Source organism: Apteryx mantelli, chromosome 8 (assembly GCF_036417845.1).
Source record: "Apteryx mantelli isolate bAptMan1 chromosome 8, bAptMan1.hap1, whole genome shotgun sequence".
In the NCBI taxonomy this organism is placed as follows: domain Eukaryota; kingdom Metazoa; phylum Chordata; class Aves; order Apterygiformes; family Apterygidae; genus Apteryx; species Apteryx mantelli.
This window is the reverse complement of record NC_089985.1, coordinates 9805223-9830516: the sequence shown is the minus strand read 5'-3', so window position 1 is coordinate 9830516 and position 25294 is coordinate 9805223. Positions and strand designations below refer to the sequence as shown.

The window sequence follows — 25294 nt, the reverse complement described above, 5'->3', positions numbered from 1 at the left end:
CAGCGAGAGTTATACAGAGCAACGCTAGAAGCAACACAAATTAAAGCTGAAGGTAAATAGCCAGAAGAAAGGGAGGTGCAGTGAAAGGAGCCATGGGCCGAGACCTGAGCTTTCCCAATACAAAGGGAGAGAATATTTTTTGAGCAAAGCATTTTTGAGCACGCCATCCTAAAGCCAAAGAAGGTTTCTTGAGGAAGACAAGAGGAATAATAGATACTGCAAAACATGCCAGAAAGTCCTTAGCAAGTTCACAGAACTGGTGCTGATATCCAAACTGTTACTTATTTAACTCTTGAGAAAAGCAGTAGGAGACCTGTCTGACCAACCCTAGAAAGGGAGTGTTTAGATTCAGGAGACACAAGCATTACCAGTGGTGAATATTCATCATGCACTCTACCCTCACATCCATCACACAGCTGTTGGCTGTAGAATGACATGCTGTTTTAAGCATGGAGATCTACAGTGTGGGAACAGGCAAGTGCACAGTACCAGCCTGCAGAGAGAAACAAATGCATCTGCAAAGGCACATGGCAAAGTCACGTTCTTAGCTGCTGAAGCAGATGTAGCAGCACAGACATTGATGAACCAGCTCATCCCAGAGTTAACAGGGAATGCAGTCGGGCTCCTTACGTCTTGCAACACTGCAGCATTCCTTTTAGCAATAAAGGATGACAGAAGTCAGTAACACTGAAGAGCAGAACTCATTCCTAGGGGCTACAATTTTTGTCTGCAAAAAAAAAATAATAATAAACTGAGGGTCAAAAGATGTACACAAAATGTTGTCACGCCTATTCAGTCGCTGAGCAGTCTAGCCAATCTTCCTGCCTATTCCTCCTGCTTGCATATTTTTATCAGTGAGGCATTCAGTTGAGACTAGCTACAAATGTTAGACTTTCCATAAGCTGTATTTAACCGATTGGATTATTTGTCTTTATTCTCCCTAGTGAAACTATACTGCTGTTTCTAAAGTCATTTGCTTTAAGAAAGCTGCACATTGGATTTCCTTTTTCCTGTGATATGTGTAAGTGTGTTTAAATCTAACTCTGGTATTGGTGGCATACAAAATACATCTAGGGGCTTCCAAAGTCATTTGCTGTCATTGCAATATAAGCTAGCCAGCATTCTGCTTTCAGTGTAATGCAATCTTTAACCATTAATTTAGCAAGATTGTTCCTTCTGCAAGTGCCTTCCCCCCCCCCCCCCCCCGACTGACCGAACCTTACCTAACACTAAAGAAGTTTGGGTTGATTTGAAATAATGAATAGAAAATTTGAATTAAAAAAAATCAGCCAAATATAAGGATGAATCTAGAAGCACAGCATTTATTTGATTTACCTTTTCTTTCATGCTAATTCTTCTACAAAGTCTGGTAAGCAAGGTGTACTGACCATTCATAAGTGAATGAGAGACTGCTTCCTAAATCCAACACACTCATTAAAAGAAGAAGAGATGCTTGCTAGGATTTTCACATTTGTTTGTTAATATACATATGCATTTTGTAGTAAATTACCTAGTTCTCTGCTGTTAAACCACTGGTTTTCAGTTCTATTAAGCCAGTCTTTCCTAGAGCCAGCCTTCGCTGTTGCCTATATACAGAACACCTGCTCACAAGTTTTGTAGTATCTATATTTGATCAATTTATTTATCTGCTGAATGTCCTTTGTATTAGCACTAGTATGATCATTAGTTTTATTATGAAATTAGTAATATATTTCATGTTACATGGTAAAGAACTTCTACTGACTTCCATCACCAAGTGTGTGAGAAGATGCACTGAAAGTCATAGAAAGAGCTCTTGGGTGAGAAAATACTGAACTATTATTACAAGCTTTTGTTGCAATTATAATATATAAGTGTGATCAAATTCCAGCATGATCTCATGACAACAGGAAAGGCTTTTAAAATAGCCAATGGCACACACACACACACACACACAAAAAAAGTCAGAGCCTAAAATAGAAGTTATCAGGAACAAGCATTCTAAAATAACTAATTTGTAGGCTAAACCCTAGTTCCATTAAACCCAATGGCAAAACTCCTGCTTACTTGAGCAGCTATGCGGTTTCATCCTAGATATTTGATTCTTCAGAGACAACATCTTGAGAAAGCTTACTTCCTTCAAACTGGAGTGATGTTAAATACTACACAGTACACTACATGTTTTGCAGTAATAATACATTTGCATAACACAGAATTATTGGTGTTTGTGTAAGGTTTTCAAAGCTTTAGCGGACACATACTACAGAAGTCAAAGAAAGACTGGATGAGCTTTTCATTCAGAACAAGAAGTATCTCAAAAGAATTAAAAATACTTCTCCTACCTTTCAAGGACTTTGAGCTGTCTAGTTCAGAGCCCTTCAGCTTCAGCTGCCACTCGCAAAGGCAACTTGAGCAACCTGAAAGGTTACCAAGGCTTCTCCTCTTCCCAGTCCAGCTGCAAACACCACCAGTCCCTGCTATGAATTTAAGTCCCCACAGACCAGATGAAAGGAACCAATAGAGGCCTCTGGGTGTTTCCCTCCCAGGGAAAAAGCAGGTTTGGGAGAAAACCCCCGCTGCGTACTGGCCTCTCAAACCAGTAGGAAGAACCATTTCCTATTCATTTTATGCTTGACTTCTGGTCAAAAGCCAGAAAGTCTTTCCAGCTCTGTAAATGTGGCAGCAAAGAGCTCAGAATTTTTGCTGAGACCCACATATTGAGACAAGCACTTTCAAAGTATTAATTATCTGAAATTCAGATAGTCAACAGAGAAGGCAGAAGTAAAAAACCTTTTAAAATCACCAGTAGTTGAACACAACACTGCACTCACCTGGCACAACACTAAACCAAGAAAAAAAAAAAACCACACCCCTCAGGAACTTAAAAGCAAGCAAATTATGAGTTATTGGCACTGTTAAGCCACCCACATGACTATTTTAAGCATGTGCATTGAGCCCAACCTTTAGCTTTCACAGACTGACCAGCTGTTTTACTTTACTGTAACCAGAAGCTGTCTTGAGGGAGCTGAAGATTTTAACAGGCTAAGGGCCATTAACATGCATCACTTGCCTTTGCCATTCTCAGTCGCTGGGAGGGGGATGAGCTGAAATTCAGCATGCTTATCACACTGAGCTGCAAACGCCTTCAGATGAAGCTGGTGCACGTGAACTTGTGGGTTAAGACAAACCCCTCCTTGGCTGAACTCTGAAAAAGGAAAAAAAAAGATTCTTTCTAGGAACTCTGTTACCCGAGATGTTTTTAATTCAGCCACATTTACAAGAGATTTGGGAATGCCTGGTCACCATGGAGTTTTGATGGGGGGGGGGGGGGATTATAATTTGACATTTACTATCTGAAGATGCACTCACCAGGCAACCCTTTTACAGAGAGGGAAAGATAGCACTGTAAAGCGGAAAACACACACACCCATACACTCTGCCACCTCCACAGCTAGGGACATGCAAACTGCACAGGGAGATGCTATCGAGCAAGACAGGACTATAGCCCTGGCTCAAGAAATAGGTCACCTCCCCACATTCATCTGTTCCTTTCTTGTTTAGATGTCCAGGCCATCTAAACAAACGCAGAGACCAAGGCAAAAAGTAGAACAAAATACTGACTAAATGAATGCACAATCTAATGTGCAAGTTCCCTTTGATCACATATGGCTCCTTGCCTTATTTGTTCTGTTGATGCTCTACAAAATGTTTTTACCAGCTGGAAAGCTGCAGAAATAGCAAGTTATAGACAATAACATCAGGGAACAAATCCTGACATTCTCTCCCTACAAGCACCAGAAATCTACTCCCCAACTACTCACGCATGAGAAGCACAGTCACAAACAGCCTCAGTTTGGAGGACTAGATGCTCACAAGAGGCTCACAGCCCAAGGGCTTTGCAGGCTGAGTGTTTTCTGCTGCTAGAGCTTCCCTCCATAGCCAGGACCTCACACACATGCAAGAGCAACCACACGGCAGCCTTCTGGCTTCTCTGCATACGAAGGGGATGCAAAGAGATGAGATATGAGACCAGCCCCAAGCACCTCACCTCTCCATGGCTCATCAGACCCACCTAAAGCAGGAAGAAGCAAGAATAGCTAGGTATCCGTTTTTACTGGTTTAAGGCCTAGCATAACAGCAGTTAGCAGTCTTGATTCAGTTCCTAATGGCAAACACCCACAAAACAAAAACCCTCAAGGCAGTTAGCACCTTGATTGACAAGAAGGCCAGAAACTAAGCAGGCTGTGGAGAATTAACTACTCATCAACTCTAAAATTGGCCTCTTTTCACTGATCACCATCACCTGTACCATCCAAGTGGTAAGTAACTGTGCAACCTGTTGCTGCTGGGGGTGGTGTGAAAAATAAAATTTGACCGTATTAGCCTTTTTTTCCAGATTGGAACTACATATGGAAAGGAACCATGAACCAACTGTGATGCAACAGGCATCTAAGGAAAATGCCTGGCACACAGCATTACAAATTGTAAGAGAATCCCTTTTCAAAGGTATGACTTTTTTGATGTGTTCAACAAGCTGATATGAATTGAAAATTTAAGCAAAATGATGAATTCAACATTGAAAACCTAATGGGTGTTCTACCTGAAATCAGGACACAGTTATTTGAAATACTGTCTAAGTAAAGTCCCACTCAGTAAAACGGGACAGTTGCTCTCATGAAACAATAGAGCGGTTAAGAAGAACAAACAAAGCAAAATTTCCCAGACACTTTTCACTGCTCAGGGTTATGATTGTTCAATAATGTCTGCAAAATGCTGGTACTTAAGCAAAATTCATGAATTGAAAAAAAAATGCAAAACACTGCTATCATAAATCTAGGAATAAACCTAGGAGTTAGGCAAGCAGATGAAGAAACACTTAGAAAAAAAAATGTTATGGAAAGCAATTGACAGATAAACCTAGTATCACAGAACAGTTGAGGTTGGAAGGGACCTCTGGAGACCATCTAGTCCAACCCCCCTGCTCAAGCAGGGTCACCTAGAGCACGTTGCCCAGGACCATGTCTAGACGGCTTTTGAATATCTCCAAGGAAGGAGACTCCACAACCTCCCTGGGCAACCTGTTCCAGTGCTCAGTCACCCTCACGGTGAAGAAGTTTTTCCTCAGGTTCAGACAGAAGTTCCTGCTAACACACAGCAGTGATTGGCATGCGGGCTAGACATGGTTTTGTGAAAAATGACCCCATAATGTGGTGTATCCCTCAAGGCCACTTCGTCATATTTTCCTGATGGAGCTCTTTCCCCTGTCATTTTCACAAACTTTCCTCTTCCAACCTCTGATCCACATAGTCCACTCAAAACTGATCCTGAGGTTTCTGCGGAAGCTGCCCGTTCGCTCTGATGAAGGAGGTATTACCGACTGACATCGGCACTGAGACACAGCCCTCCAGAGTGGTTTGGCACCTTTTCTCCACCCACAAAAGCAGGAGAAATGAAGTTTTACCAAAAAAGGAGAGCCCTCAGGAGCAGCTGATGCCCGCGGCCAGAGCCCAGCGGGGCAGGCAACAGAGCAAGGGATGTCCTGCCGCCTGTCTGTGCGCTCACAGCAGGGCACAGCTGGGGGGCCCAGTCCCCTCCAGTCGTGTGCCCCGTTTCTGGGAACAGTTGCCCTAATATCCCACACCGGAGGTTTCTGTCTCCCAACACAGCGGATTTTCTCTCCTATAGCCACGCAGCGCTGCCAACTAGCACCAACGTGCACGTGAAGAAGGGGTTCGTACAAGGCTCGTGGTTTTATTTTGCCACCTCCTCCCTTACAAGCTGCTTCAGGCAGCAAGAAGGTAGCGGAAAACCACGTCTGGGGGCAGAGAGCTGGGTCTGAAGAGGGTAACGCCGCCTCGCTACCACTCGGTCCTGAGAGCAGCAGGCCATCTTCTGGAAGCACTGCTCAGAGCTCTCAGAGATCAGCTCTAGCACTGCCAGTGCTCTCAACTCCTGGAGCCTGCAACTCCTTTTTTTTCTTTTTTTTAAGCTTGAAACCTCACACTTTTACCTTCCTTCCCCCCTGAAACTCCCGAAGCACCACGGAGCCTGGTGACACATAGTGCCACGGGTTCGGGGCTTTTCAGTGAAGGGAAGTGCCGGGCGAGCACAGCCCGAGGGAGTTATCCGTGCCGCTGGAAGCGCTTTCAGCCCCGCCCGGCGGCAGCGGCGGCGACACGCCGCGACATGGCCGCCCCCAGCCCGACATGGCCGCCCGCGCCCCGCCCCTCCCCGCCGCGCCGGGCCGACGGCGCCGCGCAGCGACAAGATGGCGGCGGCCGCGCTGCGCTGGGCGCTGCGGGCCGCTAGGCAGGTCAGACCCGGCCCGGCAAACTGCCTCCCTCCCTGCCCGCCACCGCCGCGGCCGCCCCTGGCCCGGCGCTGAGGAGGGCGGCCGCGGGGGGAAGCGTCTCCCCGGCTGCGCCTGAGGGCCGGGGCGCCGCGAAGCCTTTGAGTAACCGGGTGGTGGTGGGGGGGAGGGTTCATAAAGCCTGGATGATTTTAAGGGCATTTGTATCTCCTGTAAGGTAAATTCTCTCTTGGCTTTTGTACCGCAAACTAAACCGATGCGCCTCCTCAGCTGGATTGCATGCTGAATTTCTTAAATAGCGGCACTGGAGGAAAATAACCGGCAGGCACAAGCTTAGGGGAGTAATTCGTGTTTGCATGGGGTGAATGGTACACGCGACTGCTTCCTATTCTCACCTGTCATGTTTTTGAACTAGATTCTCCCCACACCATGCACGCTGCAAGCGCGGGGCTACTACGTGGACTGGAGGATGCTGCGGGACGTCAAGAGAAGGAAGCTGGCGTACGAGTACGCGGACGAGCGGCTGCGGATCAACGCCATCCGGAAGAACACCATCTTGCCCAAAGAGCTGCAGGTAAAGCCAAGCTGCCCGTCGCCGCGCTTCTGCGCCGGGGCCCTGCAGGGGCAGGACGCGAGCCTTCGCAAGGCCGGTGCTGCCCTGACGTGCCCCGGGCTGCAGGAGCTACTTTAAATATCACATACCCTAAAGGAGAATGGTTTTTTTAAATGTATCAATGTTTTTATGGTCACTTTTATAGTTTCCTAAACAAACTAAATATTTTTCCTCCCCTATTCATTTAAAAACCTGGAAGTCTGATCCTGCCAAAACCACTTACTTAGTTTGAAGTATTTAATTTCGCTTCTTGCATGAGCTACAGGCATGTAAAAGCCGCATCGGATGCGGGAGTTAGATCTCTGCTTAAAAGCATGCACATTCACTGCCCTGTTCTCAGCCTGCCTTAGTAAGTATTAGGAGTAGTTGCAAGTATCAGGAGTATTCCTCTAATATTCCTGAATGCATTAGAACCGACCACGCCTGGTTGTGGAGAGATCCTTTCACCCTTAACTTCCTGGGAGAGAAAGAGTGTGAATCTGCTTTTATGTCCTGGCTTTATGATTCTCTCGGTAAATAATTTTTGTCGGATGTTCTTATGGAAAAAAAAGGGATTGCCACTGGTTCTTTTGCTGTTCCTCTGCTGCTTTTGTCAACTTTTGAAGTCAGAGTTCTAGCAGCAGTTAGAATGAAGGAAAGACACAAGAAAAATAATATTTTCCTCCCTTACAAAATGTTGCTTGAACTCTGAATTCAAAGTTTTAAAAGATACTTAGGCTACAGATCTTCTCTGAAAGCACAGGCTGCTTTCTTTATAAAATCTGAACAATTCTGTAGGTCAAAAAGAGTTCTGCAGGTGTGTGGCTGTACGAGATAGACTATATATATATATATATATATACACACACAGGTATATACAGAAATAAGATATATAACAGTACAAAAACAATAATTGAAATATGGTCTTAAGACAAGTAGTCCTACTGACCTTGTTAAAAAAAGTTGAAAGTCATGTGGTGGCTGTCTTGATCTGGTATTCTTTAAAAGTGAGAATCCCTTTCAAATATGTTATTGCTTTTCAGCACTTTTGTTTAAAGTTTGTTGGAAGTGTTGAAAAACTATTATTCAGCACTTTTCATGCAGCATAATGGGAGTTTGTGTAACCCAGCATCAGATTTTGTTTTACCTTCACTTGTCTTTCTGGGACTTCCTAATGTGACTGAACCCAGGATCCTTTGAGCCCTTCCGTCCTTTAGAGTAGGGCATATTAAGACTACAGCAGTTTGGGACTCTTACCTAAGCTCAAGTGTCTTCCTTTAGTCTGCATTTTCTTTGGTCTTACTGAGCTTACTCTTCTGACATTCCAGTTGCTGCTACCTGGTGTTTCCTGAAAACATGTACATAGACCATTCTTAAGCCTTCTCATTAGAAGAGAGAGATTTTGTCTTGTTCTCCTCTCCTGATAGCTCCTTCCAAAGTGACCTATATAAAATCCCTTTTATTGGCATCAAAGTGTAGTATTACCTGGGAAAGCAGTTAACAGGGAACATATGGAAGTAAGTTCAGCTCATCTTAAAGGGCTAGCCCACCCTGCAACGTGGACAAAGCCAAGCAGATTTGAACTAACTGTTATTGGGCTACGATTGTTCCATGTGTAGTAAGGTCAGATTTTCAGTGTTCAAGCGGAGCATTTTGCATCCGCTGTTAGGATGCCCAGAAAGAAAGGATGAAGTGAGGAGGACATGAACACATTCCTTATCAAACAGTAAATGATACTCAATTAGTAAGGGAAGCTTGTGGTGATAACTGTCCTACAGCTAGGTTTTGAGGTCTGGAAATACACCCTCTCAAAATTCTGGGGAACATACCTGAACTCTGTGCTGTGATCTTCTGTTTTAGGAAGTGGCTGATAAAGAGATTGCTGCCTTGCCCCGGGACAGCTGCCCGGTGAGGATCCGAAATAGATGTGTCCTGACATCCCGGCCTCGAGGGGTGAAGCGGCGTTGGAGGCTTAGCAGAATTGTTTTCCGCCATTTTGCTGACCATGCTCAAATGTCTGGGATACAGAGAGCTATGTGGTAGATCACTGCACAGATGCATGTTCAGCCAAAACACACCAACGGGCTCAGTTTGTGTGTTCAACTAAAGCAAGGCTGTCCTGTCTAAGAGTCCAGTATAAGTATCACACTAATGGGGAGGAAGAGAAGCCATGCTCATTCATAAGATTCACTTACTGGATTGTGATTGGTAACAGCCAACTGATGGGGGGAAAAAGCATAACTGCACTAGGCCAGTCTGTGTTAGAGGCAGGTTTATTTTGAGACAATCACTACCTGATTGTTGCAGAACTATGCTGAGGATTGTAATAAGGACAACATGAAAAATAAAGACATACAGCACAAGGCTCATTCAAGCAGTTTGTTTGGCACAACACAGTAAGTTCACCATGGTGATTTGGATAAAAGCATAAATAAAATTACACAAGTGAGCAAAGAAATACTCTATGAACAAGGATGAGAATGAATTGAAAATAAGATATGGCCTCAAGTTTAGATACTCTTGCAATGCAAACAATATATATTAACAAGTAGGCAAAGAGTGGATAAAGAACCTCTTGGTGTGTTAATATTCCTCTCCTGCTTGTTGCGCCTACCTTGGTCCATTGTTTTAGGAACAAGGTAGCAAACAAGTCCTAGTCCAGGCCACAATAGGAGAATAATGGCTTGCTTAATTCAGTAGATACAAATTCAAATAAATCTGTTCTTGGGGAAACGGCTACTCTGTCCCCACCAGTATGGTTCAGAGGCTGCAATAAACAGGCCAAGTAAACTGTCAGATGGAAGATGCAGAGGCAGCAATTTGACAGTAGCCCACCACCCCCAATTTAGTCAGATTTTGGAGTATAAGTTACCTCAACATACTTCTTGCTCTATTACCTTAAAACCCTTGAAAGTTTGACGGGATAATGGAGGTCATCTCTCTTTTCCTCATATACTGCTAGAGCCAGGGAGAACTCAATATTCTGTATCAGCAGCTCAGTGCTCTCCTGTGACTGCCACTACATCAAAGACACCCCAAGGAGGTCACAATTAGCATAGGGGTTAAAGAGTTGTTTTCATTGTCAAAAGCCATAAGGGTTTAAACAGCCAATAATTCATTTTGGAGAGTAATAAGGTTTAATATCACAGCATAAAGACCATAATGTTTCTGTTCAATGAGCAAGTGCACTGTCCTGAGATAGCAGTTCTGCTTTCTTCAGCATTTCTCCCTTCGTTACATGTCTTACAGCTCAACATGCTATCCCACCTGTAATAAAACACACACCCATGTAGACTGACATAATCCATTAGCCCTAGGTGGGTACAGCTGTCACCTGCAACAAAGCAGCCTCAACCCATCTTAGTTTAGGATTCCTTTTTTACATTCTTTCTCAGGTTCACAAAAGTCTTAAATGTTTTTTTGAAGGAGGGGTAAGGATATACCTATGTTCCACTCTTCAGGAAATGGTGAGCCACTTGACTGAAGGAAATGCTTTATAAGCTATTTTATTTAAATATTTTCTCCAACCTGAAATGGAAAATGGCTGTCTTTGCTTGGAAGAAGGTTGTGTAAACAATGATTTTTGCAGCACAGGAAGTCTCACATGGAAGATCAGTATTAAGGCGGCCCTTAGAGTACTTTCAAATATCCATTGGTATGTCCCCTTTGGACTGTTTTTCTCTGCTTTCAACCCAAGCCTTGTTGATGGTGCGCTTCATTTCATCATCCCCTTCTGCATACATCTTTTTCAAAAGGTTCATAAGCCCTTCACTGGGGTCTGAGGTGTCATAGGCAGCCTTCCTGCAAGACAGATGCACATGAAAAGGCCTGGCATATCTAACAATTCTCTGCAAAAATCTAAATACTAGTATTTGTTAGAAATACCCTGGTAACAGTAAGAATTTTGCTTTGGCAAAGTCTTTAGACTATGGAAATCTTTAGTCACACCTGACTTGGCTTCTAAGTAGGGGGAAAACCTAAAGGGTACATTTAGTAAAAATGCAAGTCTATGAAAAGTAATATATTTGAAGCTGTCCCATCAAGGATGATAGGAAGCATTTTGCAGGAAACATGATCCTTGAAGCACTACCCAAAATTAATCTTAGGAAGCAGAAGCTGAATATAATAGATCTAGAGAGTGCTAACATCTGTCTCTGCAGTTAAGTTTAACAAGAACAGAAAAATGACCACACTCTCAGCCTCTTGAAGTGACCGTATCAGAATATTTGCAACCTAAAAAGCATTTTCTGCTTAACATTTTTTAGATTATCTCCAGAGGTCAAGTCACTGATTTTAACAACTGTCTTTCAAAGTAGTTTTCTCAACTTACGAAGCCAGCTGACAAACGCTGTCACCCACGTGGTGATACCCACTTGATACGCACATCATAAGCATCTGGGTAAAACATGTCCCACATTACCAGAAGTGTATATTGCCATCTTTGTCAAAATTGCCTCTTTAGGCCATTTTCTAAATCCTCCTAGGTGCTACTAGGGTAGCTGAAGGCTACCTGAAAAGCATGCAGATCTAAATAGATCAGCAGAGGGAGCAAGTTCCCCAAGTATGGGGCTAACAGTCAGTCTCCAAGAGCTGAGCACGCAGAATCTGGAGGATGTATTTCTGTAGTGACCCTAACCTGCCATACTATAAATCCTCAACATTTTGAATAAGGGTGCAATACTAATTATGATTGGGCTAGCCAGTGTAGAGTACTTCTTTGCACAAGATGGAGGTTTAACCAAGCGACCCCATCACTCTAGCAACATGCACTAGTAGTCAAGTCACTTCCTCCTGATCTCCAAAGATACAGCTTGAGAGGGGAAGGTAGTTTTGCTCTGGATTCAGCTCTGGTTATACAGGATTGATCAGTTTTAGCAAATCATCCTACAAGCATATGCAAAATAATCATTGGTAGGGTGCTTCTGTTTTCCTCTTCAGAAAGTTGCAGGACAGAACCACAGAAAAGTGAGTGCTTCCAGGCTTCAGTGTGGGTGCACATATTCTCTTTTGGATGCAGACTCCTGACAGCAGGAAGCAGTGAAAACATTGGCAACGTTTACCACCCTTTCATATCCAGTCTCTACACTCTACTGTACAATTGCTCTCTACCACTTTAAGCAAAGTGACCTAAATCAGCTTGATATTTATATAATGATCCATAACAACCAGAGGCCTATTTTTGCCAGAAGAATGCTGGGACTTTTGTGCAAGTACTTCACACACAGATATGACAAAACAGTAATTATTTCAACCAGCATAGCTGCAGGGAAAACGTGTGTATTTTTATAGAAAGTATGTATGCATACACTTAGCCTAAGAAAAGTAAACCTTGTTAGAGCAGTGCCTGCCTGGAATGCAGCTGTCAAGATATAAATGAATCCTTAATTGGTTAATTACCTTTAGCACTCTCCATGCAGGGTTCTATCTATTTATTTCCTATGATACAGCCTTCATCATTAGCAATAAAACAGCAGAAGAGTGCAAACTTAGTAGCTTGAAGTGTATTTCTTCCACTGCCAGTCATATTAGTACCAAAAGAATCCCAGCCTAATAATTCTCAAATAGCTTAAAGGCTTGTCTCCAAAATGAGCAATTCTTACGGTTAAATTGCATAGTCAGTACAGCACATATCTGCTCTCTTGGTGATCCTAATACAATTCCAGTATAACAAGAAACGGAAGGTTAAGCGGGGGAAAGGCACTTACTCTTTCTCTTTGCTTTCTTTTTCCACTTGAGTGAGACAGTCCCATTTTTCTTCACGCTTCTTCCTACACATCACGAGGACCGTGTCTGTCTTTATCTGTATGGAGAACACCAAGACATGGACTTAGAATACTCCAAAGAAGGATGCTAGTCACAGCCACAATGAATGAGATTAGCTTATTATATAAATCTCTTTCTACATTCACAATTCCTTGAAACATTTATCTCAGCTATTGATTTATGTAGTATATAGAAGTTAATATGTACTTAGCTTCAGGGTACCAAGTATTAACCTCACTGTGGATAATTAAAATGGCACAATTATGTATAATACTAGTCTGTGTTAAAACAGAAGAATATACAGCACTGCAGAAACAGACCATTCAGTGATTCTTAGGATACTAAAACCACCTACAACTGCCCCTAAAGGGTGGCTATATTTACCTTTCAAAAGAACTGGAAAACTATCATTTTAAGGCCCAATAAAAAGTGTATTAAAAAGGAGAGAAATTTCATATACCAGTAGAAATCTGGGGAAGTAAGATAAGTATGCACCTTAAACTGTCATGCAAAAGCACTGATCTGCTCGAGACATTTTTATTCTGATCTCCAGGACCTCTTGCCTATTCCGAAACTGACCTTTAGTAGATATTGCTGGTGTTCACTTGTCCCAGCAATACTAGTAACACAGCATTCTGAACCGTACCTTCATTTTGCTGCACATTTTGCTCACAAAGAATTTATGAGTTCACATTTTCAAAAAAGAGCATTAAATATTACTTGTGCGAGTCAACTTACACCCTTAAACTGTTCTTCCAGCTCCAATCCCCCAACCCACTTCTAAGTCTGAGCTGCACTGCTGCCTTCACTTCTGCTATTCAGAAGACAATGGTTTAAGAGTTCTGTAAGGATACCCACTAAGTTCAGGTGGAGACCCTCCCAGTTTATTTCTCCAGGGATAAGAAACTAGTTTTAGACCATTGCTTAACCTTTGCTTGTAATTTGCAAACACATCGCAAAGCCTGGTTAACTGATTGCAACCCTGACCTAAATTTTCCTGCATGCCACAGCAGCCAAGATTCTGCTGGAGCTTCAGCATAATTCAGTAAATACACGACCACTGTTTGCTTTCATATTCTGCTAAAAACTACCAGATCATCGCCCTTATTATCTCAGCTGTTTTATTTACACTGTCCTACTTTTCAGGGCACAGCAGAATTTGGAATTGAACCATTGTTTCTTTACATTAGATGCCACAAAGTAGAAACAGCAAATATTTACAGCTGCACAAGATATTTGACATATCCCTAGACTTGGAAATGTGCTAGAAGCAGTAAAGTAAGGACATTATTACAAGTTGCAATCATCAGCAATAAAATGTTCCTGGTATTTAATTCTGGAGCAACACACCCTAGTGAAGACAGAGGAGGTTTTGGACCACGGACAAGCTATGGCATTATGCCTATATACACTATCCATGATTTAAAACTGCAGTCAAGTCTCTAGCCCTTGTAGTTGCAAACAATTTTTTGAAGATGTTTAAAAGCACAAGCATGCAAACAGATGCTTAGTGGAATTTTTTGCATAATTGTCACCAATTTCTGAAATTCTGTCGGAGAGCTATAAAAAAAAAATCTTCAGTATCTGGCCATCATCTTTTGAAATAGAAGCCCAAGGATTCCAGAAAATATTTCTACAATTATTACAACTACAGATCAACGAGAGTCATGTTTATACTGAAGAGACTTTACAGACAAAAGGGAGGGACTGAAGGTTAATGCTCAGTCTCGTGAACTGGAGTCAGGCTGTGAACAGAGAGATATTCAGTACCTACAGAGAAGAGGTACACTGACCTTTCTAGAGCTGCCTTCCACCGAGATGGGTTTCAGAAGGTTGTTGAAGGTCATGGTGTAGTTCTTCCCATTCAGATTCTTCACTAGCAGATCAAATGACCTAGAACCAGAAGGTAAGGGGAGGAAGGGTACCAACAAAAGTTCCAAGCAGTGTAAGACTATTCAGCCCTGTCATCAAATACAGGGTCTGAAGACCGTTAAGCAGGCATATTTCTTGGGAAAGCAAGCCAGCAGGCTTTCAAATCTTCAGTTGGATTTAATACTGAGCACTTAAAAAGACTCATCCAGGGTTCACAACAAATCAAGATCTTTAGCGTTCTTTCTAACGTCTACCTCACTGAGCTCCTATGACCTTGGAAAGGAGGGGGGTTCACTTAATCTACATTTCAGTTCTATCATCATCAAAAAAAATAGGTCTAACATTACATATGCTATCAAGCATGATGAGGCATAATGAGCATTTGTAAAATTAAAATACTCTGACACCCACTAAGGAGAGCTATTCAGCAGGGTATGTGCTAAAGTACTGTTAAAAGTTAATACTTTTAATAAGTAATTAATTAATGAGTTAATACTTTTAATAAAGTAAAAAAAAAAAAAAAAGAAAAAAGACCCAGAACAAAATTCAACACAACACATTCCTGTATTTCAGATAATGTTCTACACCCACGCTCTCCTTCCTGGCATGGTGCAACAATATGAACTCACCTCTCTGTGAAATTCACCTGCACATTCTCAGCTGGGAGCTTCTGGACTCCATTTAAAGAGATGTAAATCTTAATAAACTTATCTGACTGATCCCAACCTGCAAGTGAGAAAGAGACTGAGTTCTAGCTTACCTCAAAAACTTTATGCATTCCATTAAAAAATAAATAAAAAAAGGCATTCCCTAGCAATGATCATGGCCATGAACTGTGCCTTACTGAAACCATCTTCAGAGGGATAACATTAATTATTCAAGAATAACTTGATAAAAAAAGAAGGTCCTAGCATGGAGCTCTGTTCTAACTCCTGGAAAGCCTGAGGAAACAAAAAGCCATATAGCAGCTCAAGTAAAAGGACAGCAGCTCCGTCTGGGCAGGGGGAGCCAGAAGCAGATGCCTGGTTTTCCTGCACTTCCCTTGACCCACTTTTTCTTATGCTCTCCACATGACAAGTATCTTAAGCAACTCCTTCTCCTTTTACCTACCTGGCGAGCAGAGCAGCCAAAGCTCAACCTTCCATTCTCGCTAAGCCGTAGGCAATGGAAAAATACTAGTAGGCGCATCAGGGATCACTAACTAATGTGTGCCCCCAGTAAAGAAAGGCTACACCTAATACACACTGTGGCTGGGACAGAGCAGTAAGCATGTAGTAGCTTTTTAGCGCAGTCTGTGGTGTGGTATAAACATTTGAGAATGCTTCTCTATAACACTAAATGGCAACTAAAACTCACACTAATACCACCCTGTATTCTAGTCAAAGCAGAAGACTGAGCTCTATTATTTGTGTAGAAGAGCAATCCTACCATAGTTGTTTATTTTCACTGTATACCCTCCGAGCAATGACTTTTCTTCTTCTCCTGCATCTCCTTTCAGCTTTGGTGGAGGCTGATTCTTCATTTCTATCTCTAGCTTGTGTTTTTCAGTCGTGAGGACATCACGAAGTCGCTTCCTTGTGGCTTTCGTAAGCAATTCTTTAACCTCTTCCAAATCTTTCTGTAACTGATTTAAGAATAAAAGATCATGCACAAATTAAATTAGATACAGCTCTTTTTACTCAGGGTTCACACCGCTGGGCTCTTTCACTTCTGTCAGTTTTGGATTCAGACTCAGCAAGTCAAGGTACACTTCCCTCTATACCCTCTTCAGCGTGAAGCCATCCATCTGTCCCTTACTCCACGGCCACTAAGGTTTTAACTTCTCAATATCAATCTTCAAGCTTTGATCAGCTAAAAAAAATGGAAACTGATAAAAGTTTAACATTTGGAACACCTTCTCAAAAGGTTTTGGATTATGCTAAAAAACGTATTGCACAATCTCAGGAAAAGTGACCTAGAGCAATCAGCAAATATTCAGACTGAAGACTCAGAAAAAGAAAGTCAAATGCGGGTAAATGTCTCTTATGCCCCAGATTACAAGCTATTTAGCTACTGCTGCCGTGTACGTCTGTCAGCTGCATAAATCAAAAGCAACATCTCACTGTACATTATTAACCTACTTTCTCCCTCAAAATAAGGTTCCTTATTCTAAGATCTAACAAATGCAAAACAATAGGATCAAAACCACTCAAGCTATAAATGAGGGGAGACGCTAAGAGGTTGTGCTTCCGTTTTAGGTGATTTATTGTAGAATTGTATGATTCGGGGGGGGGGGGGATACTCCACATGATAAATGTTTGCTCTTTAGAGAATCCCGAAATACTAGCTTTGCTTACGATAGAGGAATATTACAACTAGTAACCTGACCAGTACGGAAATATGTTTTCCACGTTTGAAACTTCTTGTATTTCTGTATCTGGAAAGCGTTCGGATTAACGCTGCAGGGGTACTGTCGGCTCAATCTCAGGACAGAGGCAAGGGGAACCCACCCGGCAGACGCCTAAAGAACCCAAGCGGCTTGCGCACAGGGCCGCTAAAGGACCCCCCCCCTTCCCCCGAGCTAGCAGCGCTGCGGCCCGGCTCGGCTCGGCCCGGCCCGGCTCGGCCCGGCAGGCCGCCCCCCGCCCCGCCGCCGCCCCTGCCCCTCACCTCCTCGCGCGTGGCGGCCATGGTGGCGCGGCGCGTGCCCGGCGCTGCCCCCGCGGCGGCTCCCAGCGGCCCCTCTGGAACCTTCCCGGCCTCGCGCTGCGCCGCGACACGCCCCCTCCCCCCGCGCCGCGCTCACGCGTCGGAAGTGGCGCCACCAGCCCCGCCCCTTCCGCCTGCTCGCCGGAAGGAGAGAGGCGCGGCTCCCCTGGCGCCTGTCAGTCGCCGGCGGGCGTTGCCATGGAGGCACGCAGCCGCGTCAGGCGGCGGGGCGGGGCCGCGCGTGCGCGCCGTGCGGGGGAGGGGCGGCGCTGGCGCGACCGTTAGGGGGCCGTTGGCGGCCGGGTGAGGGCGCGCTGCTTTGGTGGGGGTTCAGCGCTCCCGCCCGCCAAGCTGAGGCGGCGCCGCCTGGCGCTGCGGCCCCGGGTCGGGCGCCCTGCAGCCGGGCGGGGAGGAGGCGGACGGTCCGACGGCAGCCGCGGCCGCAGGCCACCGGGCGCATTTGCTCCGGCCCCAGGCGGTCTCTGAGGAGGCTGGAGCCAGAGGGCACGGCGGTCCTTCGTGTGCCCCCGCGAGCTGCGTACGCGTTGGGTACGAGTCTGTGTCTTGACACCAGGGTTTCTCCCTTCCGTCTATGATTACTGTAATTTGGAAACAGGACCATAACCTGCCTAAATACGCTTTTTCTGAATATTGAAATCTTTCTAGTAACCCTGCTATAGGTAAAGAAATCTTTCATGTACAGAAAATTGCCGCATATGCTGGTGTGCCAGAATCTCTTAAGTGTCAGTAAAGCTTTCATGCTGCCTGAAGTGCTTGCTGGGCTCTAATTCAAGTTGGTGAGCTTTTTTATTAAACGCAAATTTTTTGTTAAACACCAGTGCACTATTTGATAGCTGGGCTGTATTAGCTGTGGGCATATAAAGGGATCAGTCCAGTTAAGCTGAGCCCCAGAGCGCTGTTTGCATAAAGCTAAAAAGCATCACCAGACAGATCAGCTCAATGCCAGCATGATGGCAACAGCATCTGCTCATCTCTCTTCGCCTTATCCCAAATCAGGCCAACGCTTGACAATAGGGTACTCTGGAAAGAAAGCAGCCTTTGTAATAAGTGACTTTCATCAATTTACAGTGCACCAAGGTTGGAAAACTTGCATGTTCTTGTAAATGGCAGTTGTTTTGTGCACATGTTTAGGAGTACAGCGCTGACATAAACTGAGTCTGGAACTGAATTTTTTTTTTTCTTAAGTAGTTAAGCCTTTCTTCTGGAAATACTCTGCAACTTTATGTTAAGGGTTTTCAAAGCAGAAATCACCAACCATGAGTTCTTTTCTGATTTTAGATTCATTATAAAAATCTACTTAAATTCATCTTGAGTTTATAGATTCAAAAATTATCAGTGAGACACAAGCTGTCCACTTGCCCTGGGAAGTAGTAGTTGGAAGCCATAAATTTTTTGGTGAGGATTAGTGATTTTTGTTCTGATTAAGAGGCAGCCACAAATTGGAAACCACTTCAATTGCAATATAGAAGTCAATCATTATGCCTTTAGAGAAGAGTTGAAATGACCTTCCTGGGTATTACAACCTCAGTTGCAATTGCTCCATGGAGAGAGTATTGCAAGGTGTTTCTCACCACCTTTACTAAATCAGCTAGGAAAAAAAAAAAAAAAAAAGCTGCTGTATTCCCAGGTCCCAGTAAGCATTAAAATTTCCCAGAAAAAAAAAAAGCTGATGGAATCTTTCTGTAAGTAGATAAGTGGAAGAGTCAACTTTTGCCTCCAAATGTCCTCATAAAGATTGGAACACAAAGGAGTATACAGCCACTCGGTGTTGAAAAAGTAGATTTCTCTATAAGATAGGTTGCCAATTATAGCATTTAATTTACTGAGTTGAGGAATGCCAGCTCACTCTCCAATTTATGGGCTTAGTTCTTTTTCTCTCCCTGCTTCTAAAGTGAACATAAATAATCTTTAAAGAGAGTTTTTTGCAGGGGAATTGGTGAGGGTGAGGGAGGATATTAGATCAGATTAAGGTAACAGATTCATAGAAAATCTGAAGCCAAGAACTTGCGAGGCTGTGTTGCACAATGCAGTTTTAATAGCATTTACCGAAATCTTGCTCATACCCCTCTGGTCCAGTGTTTCAGGATCTGCAGCTGAGAAACTGTCAGGAAAAATCTGCATAACTAACTCTGTAGTTACGTTTAATTTTCATAGAACTGAGCTTCATCCTGTAGATCTTTAGCAATAGCATTTGAAGCTGGGCTAGTTGATTTTTATCTGGAAATTACAGTATGGTCAACTGGAATTTACTTCTGTGGCATGGTTATTTAATTTGTTGACAGCAGTTGCATATTCAGGAATTGTTTCCTTATGATCTTTCTGCTGAGCAGCCACTGAGACAAGAGGAAACTTTCCTGTGATATTTCCTTAACTACTAATCTTTGAGTTTCTCCACTCCCAGTTGTGGTCTTGCGTTAAGACGTTCTCATAGCTTTAGAATTTAAATTGGTGTTGCTTTATAATTTAATTTCTGGATAGAGGAGAAAACATGATGTGTTTCACTAATACATAAATGCATGTGTAAGTGAGCCTGTAATTCAGTCGTTCGCTAGACATTTTGAAAACCAGTGCTTATTTTGTATGCTTAAATCAGGAGCCTTCTGGTGCCCGTGACACTGCCATAGAGTGACAGCTTACAAGTGGAAGAGTTTATCTCTTTTCTAATGTAAAAATATGTTCCACACAGCTCTTTGCATGAAGCCGCAGTAGCATCTGGATGCTGCATCCCCCCCGGTTGGAAAGAAAAGAAAGCCTGACAAAGCCCAGTTTTCTGTGCACGTTTTTCCAAGTCGCCAAGCGGCAGGCACTCTCGAAAGAGAGAAGAATCCGAACAGTCCCTGAGTCAGGAAGGGGAAAAGGAGCTAGATAAGGATTGGTGGGAATATTCAAACTCAGCTAGACCCCAATCTACTCTCTGGATGACAAAACACTGTGCAATACATTGTTTTTCAATGATCATCGGCTCTAGGGACAGAAAAACAACATCTGGAAGAGCTTCTAAAGGATGTGACCTCCTTAGCTAGCCTGTAGTAGCCCTTCCTTCTGTGTGTAGGTACTGATCAAAACTGATGGCAAACAGTCTTTGGATAGTGATGTGGACGTTAATCAAAAGCAATGTCTTGTCTGGTGAACTAATTAATTACAAATATTTATCTTCAGTTTTTCTACCCTTATGCCTTGTTATCTTCCTCTCAAGTGCTGTGTGCTTTTCCAGTTATGCAGGCAGCAGTGGCTGTTCATCTAAATAGGAAAAAAAAAATCCTTGTAAAAACTAGATCGATTGTTCACATGGAAAAAACGGTTTTATAAAGCATTTGAATACTTCTAATTGCTAACTTTAATGAGTACTATAACTTTTATTCTGTCCTGTTCTTGCCTGGCCATGCTTCTCTGTTATAAATAGGTTTTCTGTTTCTTGCTGGTACCTTCTGCTCCCTGATCCTTCTCCTCCTCTAGACGTGTCATGGCTCACTTGCCTGTTTCTCTTGTGTACTTCCAGTGAAGCATCAAGTCCTTAAGAACAGCTCTTATTTCCCCATCTTTTATATCAACAACCTTCAGGAAAAGCATATTGATCAGGATATTCTCTGTGTTGTAAACTTCAGACTAACATTTGGAAAAGAGGCCCCACATGACCTGTTAGCTCTCCAACATAGTGCCTGTCAGATTCTTGTGGAACAGGTTGCTTCTTGTGAACAAGGACATTATACCAACAGTTTGAAATTAGCTATGTAACACTCACATTTTGGATGGCTTGGCTGCTAAATCACTGTGTTTTAGTACAGTAGTGCTGCTTGAAAATAACCAGCTTGAGTAAACTATGTATGAAGACCTGATACAGTAGTTATTTATTACTACAGACACATTTAAACTGTTTCTTAAGCAAGTGGCTTATGAAAATAAGCACCTTATTCCCGTTTTGTTTGCATTTCCATTTATTTTACAAGGCATCATTCACACAATGATAACAAGGTACTGATCCAAACAATTCTGTAACAATTAAAAAAGTAAACATTTTTTGTGACCATGTACATTAAATTGCACTTTTAATAACAAGCATTACACTTATATGTCCATATTATACTTTATATAATACAGGGATTTGTTGCACAAGAACTGGCAGTATTGGGTTGTTCTCAGTTAAAGGTCTTACACCACAATGATTCTCCTTTTTCCTAACCCTTTAGCAAAGTGTATTTTTATGAACTAGGGACACGCCCAGATAACAAACTTTGCCTGAGTAACCCCAAATCTGGAAAATGTCATTGTGGATCACAGCTTTGAAGCTGGTCTTTATTTTCAGTGTTGTGAAGTGAATCAACCTTGAATTACAGAAAGGGAGGGATCTGACTCCATATTGTATCTGCTTAGATCTGTTTCTGCTTTCACTTACCATCTTTTTGCTGTTTGAACAAGCCATAAAGAGTCGTCTTATGTGAGAAACCAACAGCAACTCCTGGTACAGCTTCTGAAAATGGTAGCTGTACCAAGGCAGCCCTGGGAATTACTAGAAGGAGGGAATTGGGATCTGAACAAAAATCTGAGAACATCTGCTCTTGTTTGCATTGGTAGTAGCATCCATGTATTATATAAAATACAAAAATAAGAGAAACTGAAAGGAAATTAGTACAGCCCAGGATTCTCATGGTATCAAATCACAAATGAAACTTATGATACCAAATCCTTTTGATGTATTTATCCCCTTGTTACTCAGTTTCCTATATATTATTCTATATATAAGATATAGTTTTCCAAAGATACATATATATTCCTTTACAGGTTAAATAAAAGCGAGTCCCACTGAATAAGAAAATAAGAGGAAGTAATGTTCTAACTTTCTACCTTTTCTTTTTAAGGTAAAAACAGCATGAAATACATTCAGTAGCAAAGCAGTGGAAATGCAGAAGAAACGGAGAGCCCTGTATTCCTGGAGGAAAAACCTGTATGTGTTAAGTCATGATCCTGAAATAAATTATGTAGACTTCTGAGCTGGGAAAGATAGGTTCTTGGTCAATGCTGAGAGTTAGTGATCCAGTTCCAAATTCTTTGAATTTCTCTAAATGCCATCTGCGAATTAGCTCAGTTTTAAAGGGTGTTGTGATGTATATCTGTTCTAACTCAAAGGTCCAAAAATCAGTGCTTCATTGTGTCTCCGTTTAGTATTATTTGGAAGGAGGTAATGGGACAGCTCCCAGTAGGATATTAGCATAATAGACAGTAAAAGAATTTAGTTCACACCTTTGTGTTTGCCAGAACAAAGCGATGTCTGGTTCTGTGTATACTCACGGCCCTGGATATACACAGTGTTACATGTCTCATGAAGCCAGCTGCTTGTACAACAGCCCATTTAGCAGGGTAGCTCTAATGGATGGTTGCTTGTCAACCAGAACAGTCATTTAGTCTTCACAAAAATCTCTGCCCTGATCTTCACATTCTGAAAATGACATGCACTAAAATTTTCTCTCTAGCAGTTGGAAAAAAACCCGCATTATGTAAGACAAGAGAGTTCCTGTTTTCAATGCCAAAGGTTTTTAGGCTTATTAGATTATGCAGAAGTGTGCCAAATATCCCTGAGTCTAACAGTTTAATAATCAAAATAAGAGGTATAGTTCTCCCACATATGAGAGTAGTTTCATGGACTTCAATGCAACTACTTAGTATAAGGAAGGGAACTCAGCCGTACCAGTTTCCTGTGGAGGACTGTGGAAAAGCATGACTTTCTTACGTAGTTTTAAGTCTTGATACTTTAGTTTCAGTAAAGTTAGATTATTACTTACTCCTAACATAATTGCCCCATTTAGTTATTGAGTGGCATCCTGACTCTGAAGTCAATGGGATACCTTATGCTTTGTCAAGGTGTCTGAATTTTTGCTGTGCTTGACTTTCTTTTCCTAATGAAAGAAGAAACCTACCAGCTTTTTTCCCATCTCCCTCTCCCTTTGTAAACATCTGTTTTTACTTTGTTCTGTTTTTAACACAATGGCGTGGGTGAAAAGTATCTACCTGAAAAGAAATTTCAAGGGCCAACCAAAAAGCCCTTTCAGACTTCTAACAGGAAAAAAAATGCTCATCTAATATGTAACTTAGCTGTAGCAAATTAGAGAATAAACTAATTAATGGGCAGGGCAAGGATATGTTTGTCAGCTGGCAGTACTGATTACGTGGCTGACCACCTTTCCAGATACTGGTTTCACTAGACATTAATGCATATGAACCTCAGGGAATTTACAGTTTCTTGGATTAAAGCCAGGCAGCGATATTTTTTATTTTGTTGGTTTTAATTCTGTCTGGATAAATTTATAATTTGTTAAATTAAGTGAAGTAAGCACTATTATTTTAGAGTATCATGTTTGATTCACAAAGATAATATGAGACTAGTTCACAGATCCACCACGTAACTAAATCAACCTTGCTTTATTTATCCTGTAAAGTGTTACAGTCAAAGTAAAAACAACTTCTTCTGAAAATGGAAAAAAAGATTCTTTCCATATTGGGCATCTCAGGAACAGATTAGAATCCAACAAAATCAACAGTTGTACTAAAAATATTCTTTGGAAGTTTGCACCTAATCAAAGTAAAGGCCTTATTTCAAAAGTTTGCGTTCTCAATAAAAGTAAAAAACAAGATTTAGTTAAGATTTATATTAATATAAACTAATATATAGATTATTATATAAATTATATATTAGTTTATATAATCAAATTACTTCTAATATGTTTGATGTGGACACATAGTTTGATACTGACTCTGATAAAAACATTTTTTAATCACTCTATGCTTGAGAGCTATGTTAGTTATTCCAGTGCCACATGAACATAGCAGTTTTAGTTAGACTTTGATTTAATGAAGTTTCCTACTGAAAATCTAAACAAATGCAGAATCTGCTATCCCAGAGAGGTCAGTCACTTCGGGTATGTGTATATTTCCAGAAGGTACTTAGCATTGTCAGCCACAGCTGAGAGGGCTAATTAAAACCCAAATATTTATCTCATAGGAAACTTAGTATCATAATAGTACGTACAGTCAACAGGTAGAATTTAAGGTAGAACTTTAGCTTGCCTGTTTTAATCCTGCAGTCTTGCTACTTTCTGAGTTTCTGAACTATTCTTACTCATCTAGAAAATTACTTTAGAAATGCCATAGAGTTATTTTGCTGCTTCTTTCAGTAATTTTACGACGACTCAGTTTCCAAATATAAATATTACTTTTCCAAATGCCTCTGCTACAAACACTACCTGGCAGCTACAGATGAAAGGTGAAAATTATTTACTGCCTTTGTTATTGCCAAGAGAGAGAATTCAGCCATTGCCTTCTGAACATTTTGCTGATGTGTGAGGCACAGGGAAAGCTAGCTTCCACTCCTACAGGTGTTCGGACTCATCATGGCTAGCAGGGAGCAAACATGTTTTTGTCACAGAAACTTCTAAAGTCAGAGAGCTGCTACACTGAGAAAGAAGATGTCATGTCAAAACTACGATTCCATGAGACATGGTGGGCTTACTTAACAGCTCTTTTCTGATGAACTGGGGAAGTCCTGCTCCCATTTTCCCCTCATTCTCTTGCACTCATTGGGCCCTTTGAGATTAGTTAACTCAATAACTTGAAAAAAAGCTTATTAGCCAAAAAAAAAACCAAAAATCCACCCACATTTTTTTTTAATCATCTCCAGTATGGGCCAGAACAAGGGAAGGACATGACTGTACAACAGGGAGCAGAAGAAGTAAGATCTTTCAGCAGCAGTGAGTTGTTACCTTAGCTCTGCTGCTCAGGGAATCATAGTCTTAATCATTAATTATTACTGCATTTTTCCAATCAAGGTTTTAAATCCACTTGTGAGTATGATTTAAGTTAAATGAAATGAGAAATCTGGACACTCGTCAAACCATCAGTGTCACTCATCAACACAGTACTCTCAAATATAACAATCAAAGGTTGACCAGGTATTCTTAAATGTCACTTCCACTTTATTACATAGTTTATTTCAAGTGTGAAATGGTACTGATAAATGAAATAATAATGCAAGGGTTAGACCTTCCACATAATGGAAACATTTATGCAAATATTACTAG

General features: G+C 41.9%; 2 protein-coding genes across 2 annotated transcripts; one reads left to right on the top strand and one right to left on the bottom strand.

Moving 5' to 3' along the window:
• Nucleotides 1-6210: 6210 nt before the first annotated feature.
• Nucleotides 6211-9250, top strand: MRPS14 (mitochondrial ribosomal protein S14). The gene is made up of 3 exons (XM_067300574.1): nucleotides 6211-6292; nucleotides 6705-6863; nucleotides 8742-9250. The coding sequence occupies exons 1-3, from the start codon at nucleotides 6248-6250 to the stop codon at nucleotides 8922-8924; spliced, it is 387 nt and encodes a 128-aa protein (XP_067156675.1). The 5' UTR covers nucleotides 6211-6247; the 3' UTR covers nucleotides 8925-9250.
• Nucleotides 9137-17281, bottom strand: CACYBP (calcyclin binding protein). Its single transcript, XM_067300573.1, has 6 exons — nucleotides 17166-17281; nucleotides 15945-16140; nucleotides 15146-15242; nucleotides 14438-14537; nucleotides 12587-12681; nucleotides 9137-10682 (listed from the first exon to the last, which is right to left on the bottom strand). Exons 1-6 carry the CDS (start codon nucleotides 17184-17186, stop codon nucleotides 10523-10525), a joined length of 669 nt encoding a protein of 222 aa, XP_067156674.1. The 5' UTR covers nucleotides 17187-17281; the 3' UTR covers nucleotides 9137-10522.
• Nucleotides 17282-25294: the final 8013 nt, after the last annotated feature.

Coding starts and splice junctions, on each gene's coding strand:
- MRPS14 (XM_067300574.1), top strand. CDS start 6,248: ATGGCGGCGGCCGCGCTGCGCTGGGCGCTGCGGGCCGCTAGGCAG. Junction 6,293..6,704: donor CGCTGCGGGCCGCTAGGCAG/GTCAGACCCGGC, acceptor TTTTTGAACTAG/ATTCTCCCCACACCATGCAC. Junction 6,864..8,741: donor TCTTGCCCAAAGAGCTGCAG/GTAAAGCCAAGC, acceptor CTTCTGTTTTAG/GAAGTGGCTGATAAAGAGAT.
- CACYBP (XM_067300573.1), bottom strand. CDS start 17,186: ATGGCCGCCACGCGCGAGGAG. Junction 16,141..17,165: donor TGGCCGCCACGCGCGAGGAG/GTGAGGGGCAGG, acceptor TTCTTAAATCAG/TTACAGAAAGATTTGGAAGA. Junction 12,682..14,437: donor TGGAAGGCAGCTCTAGAAAG/GTCAGTGTACCT, acceptor TTCTCCATACAG/ATAAAGACAGACACGGTCCT.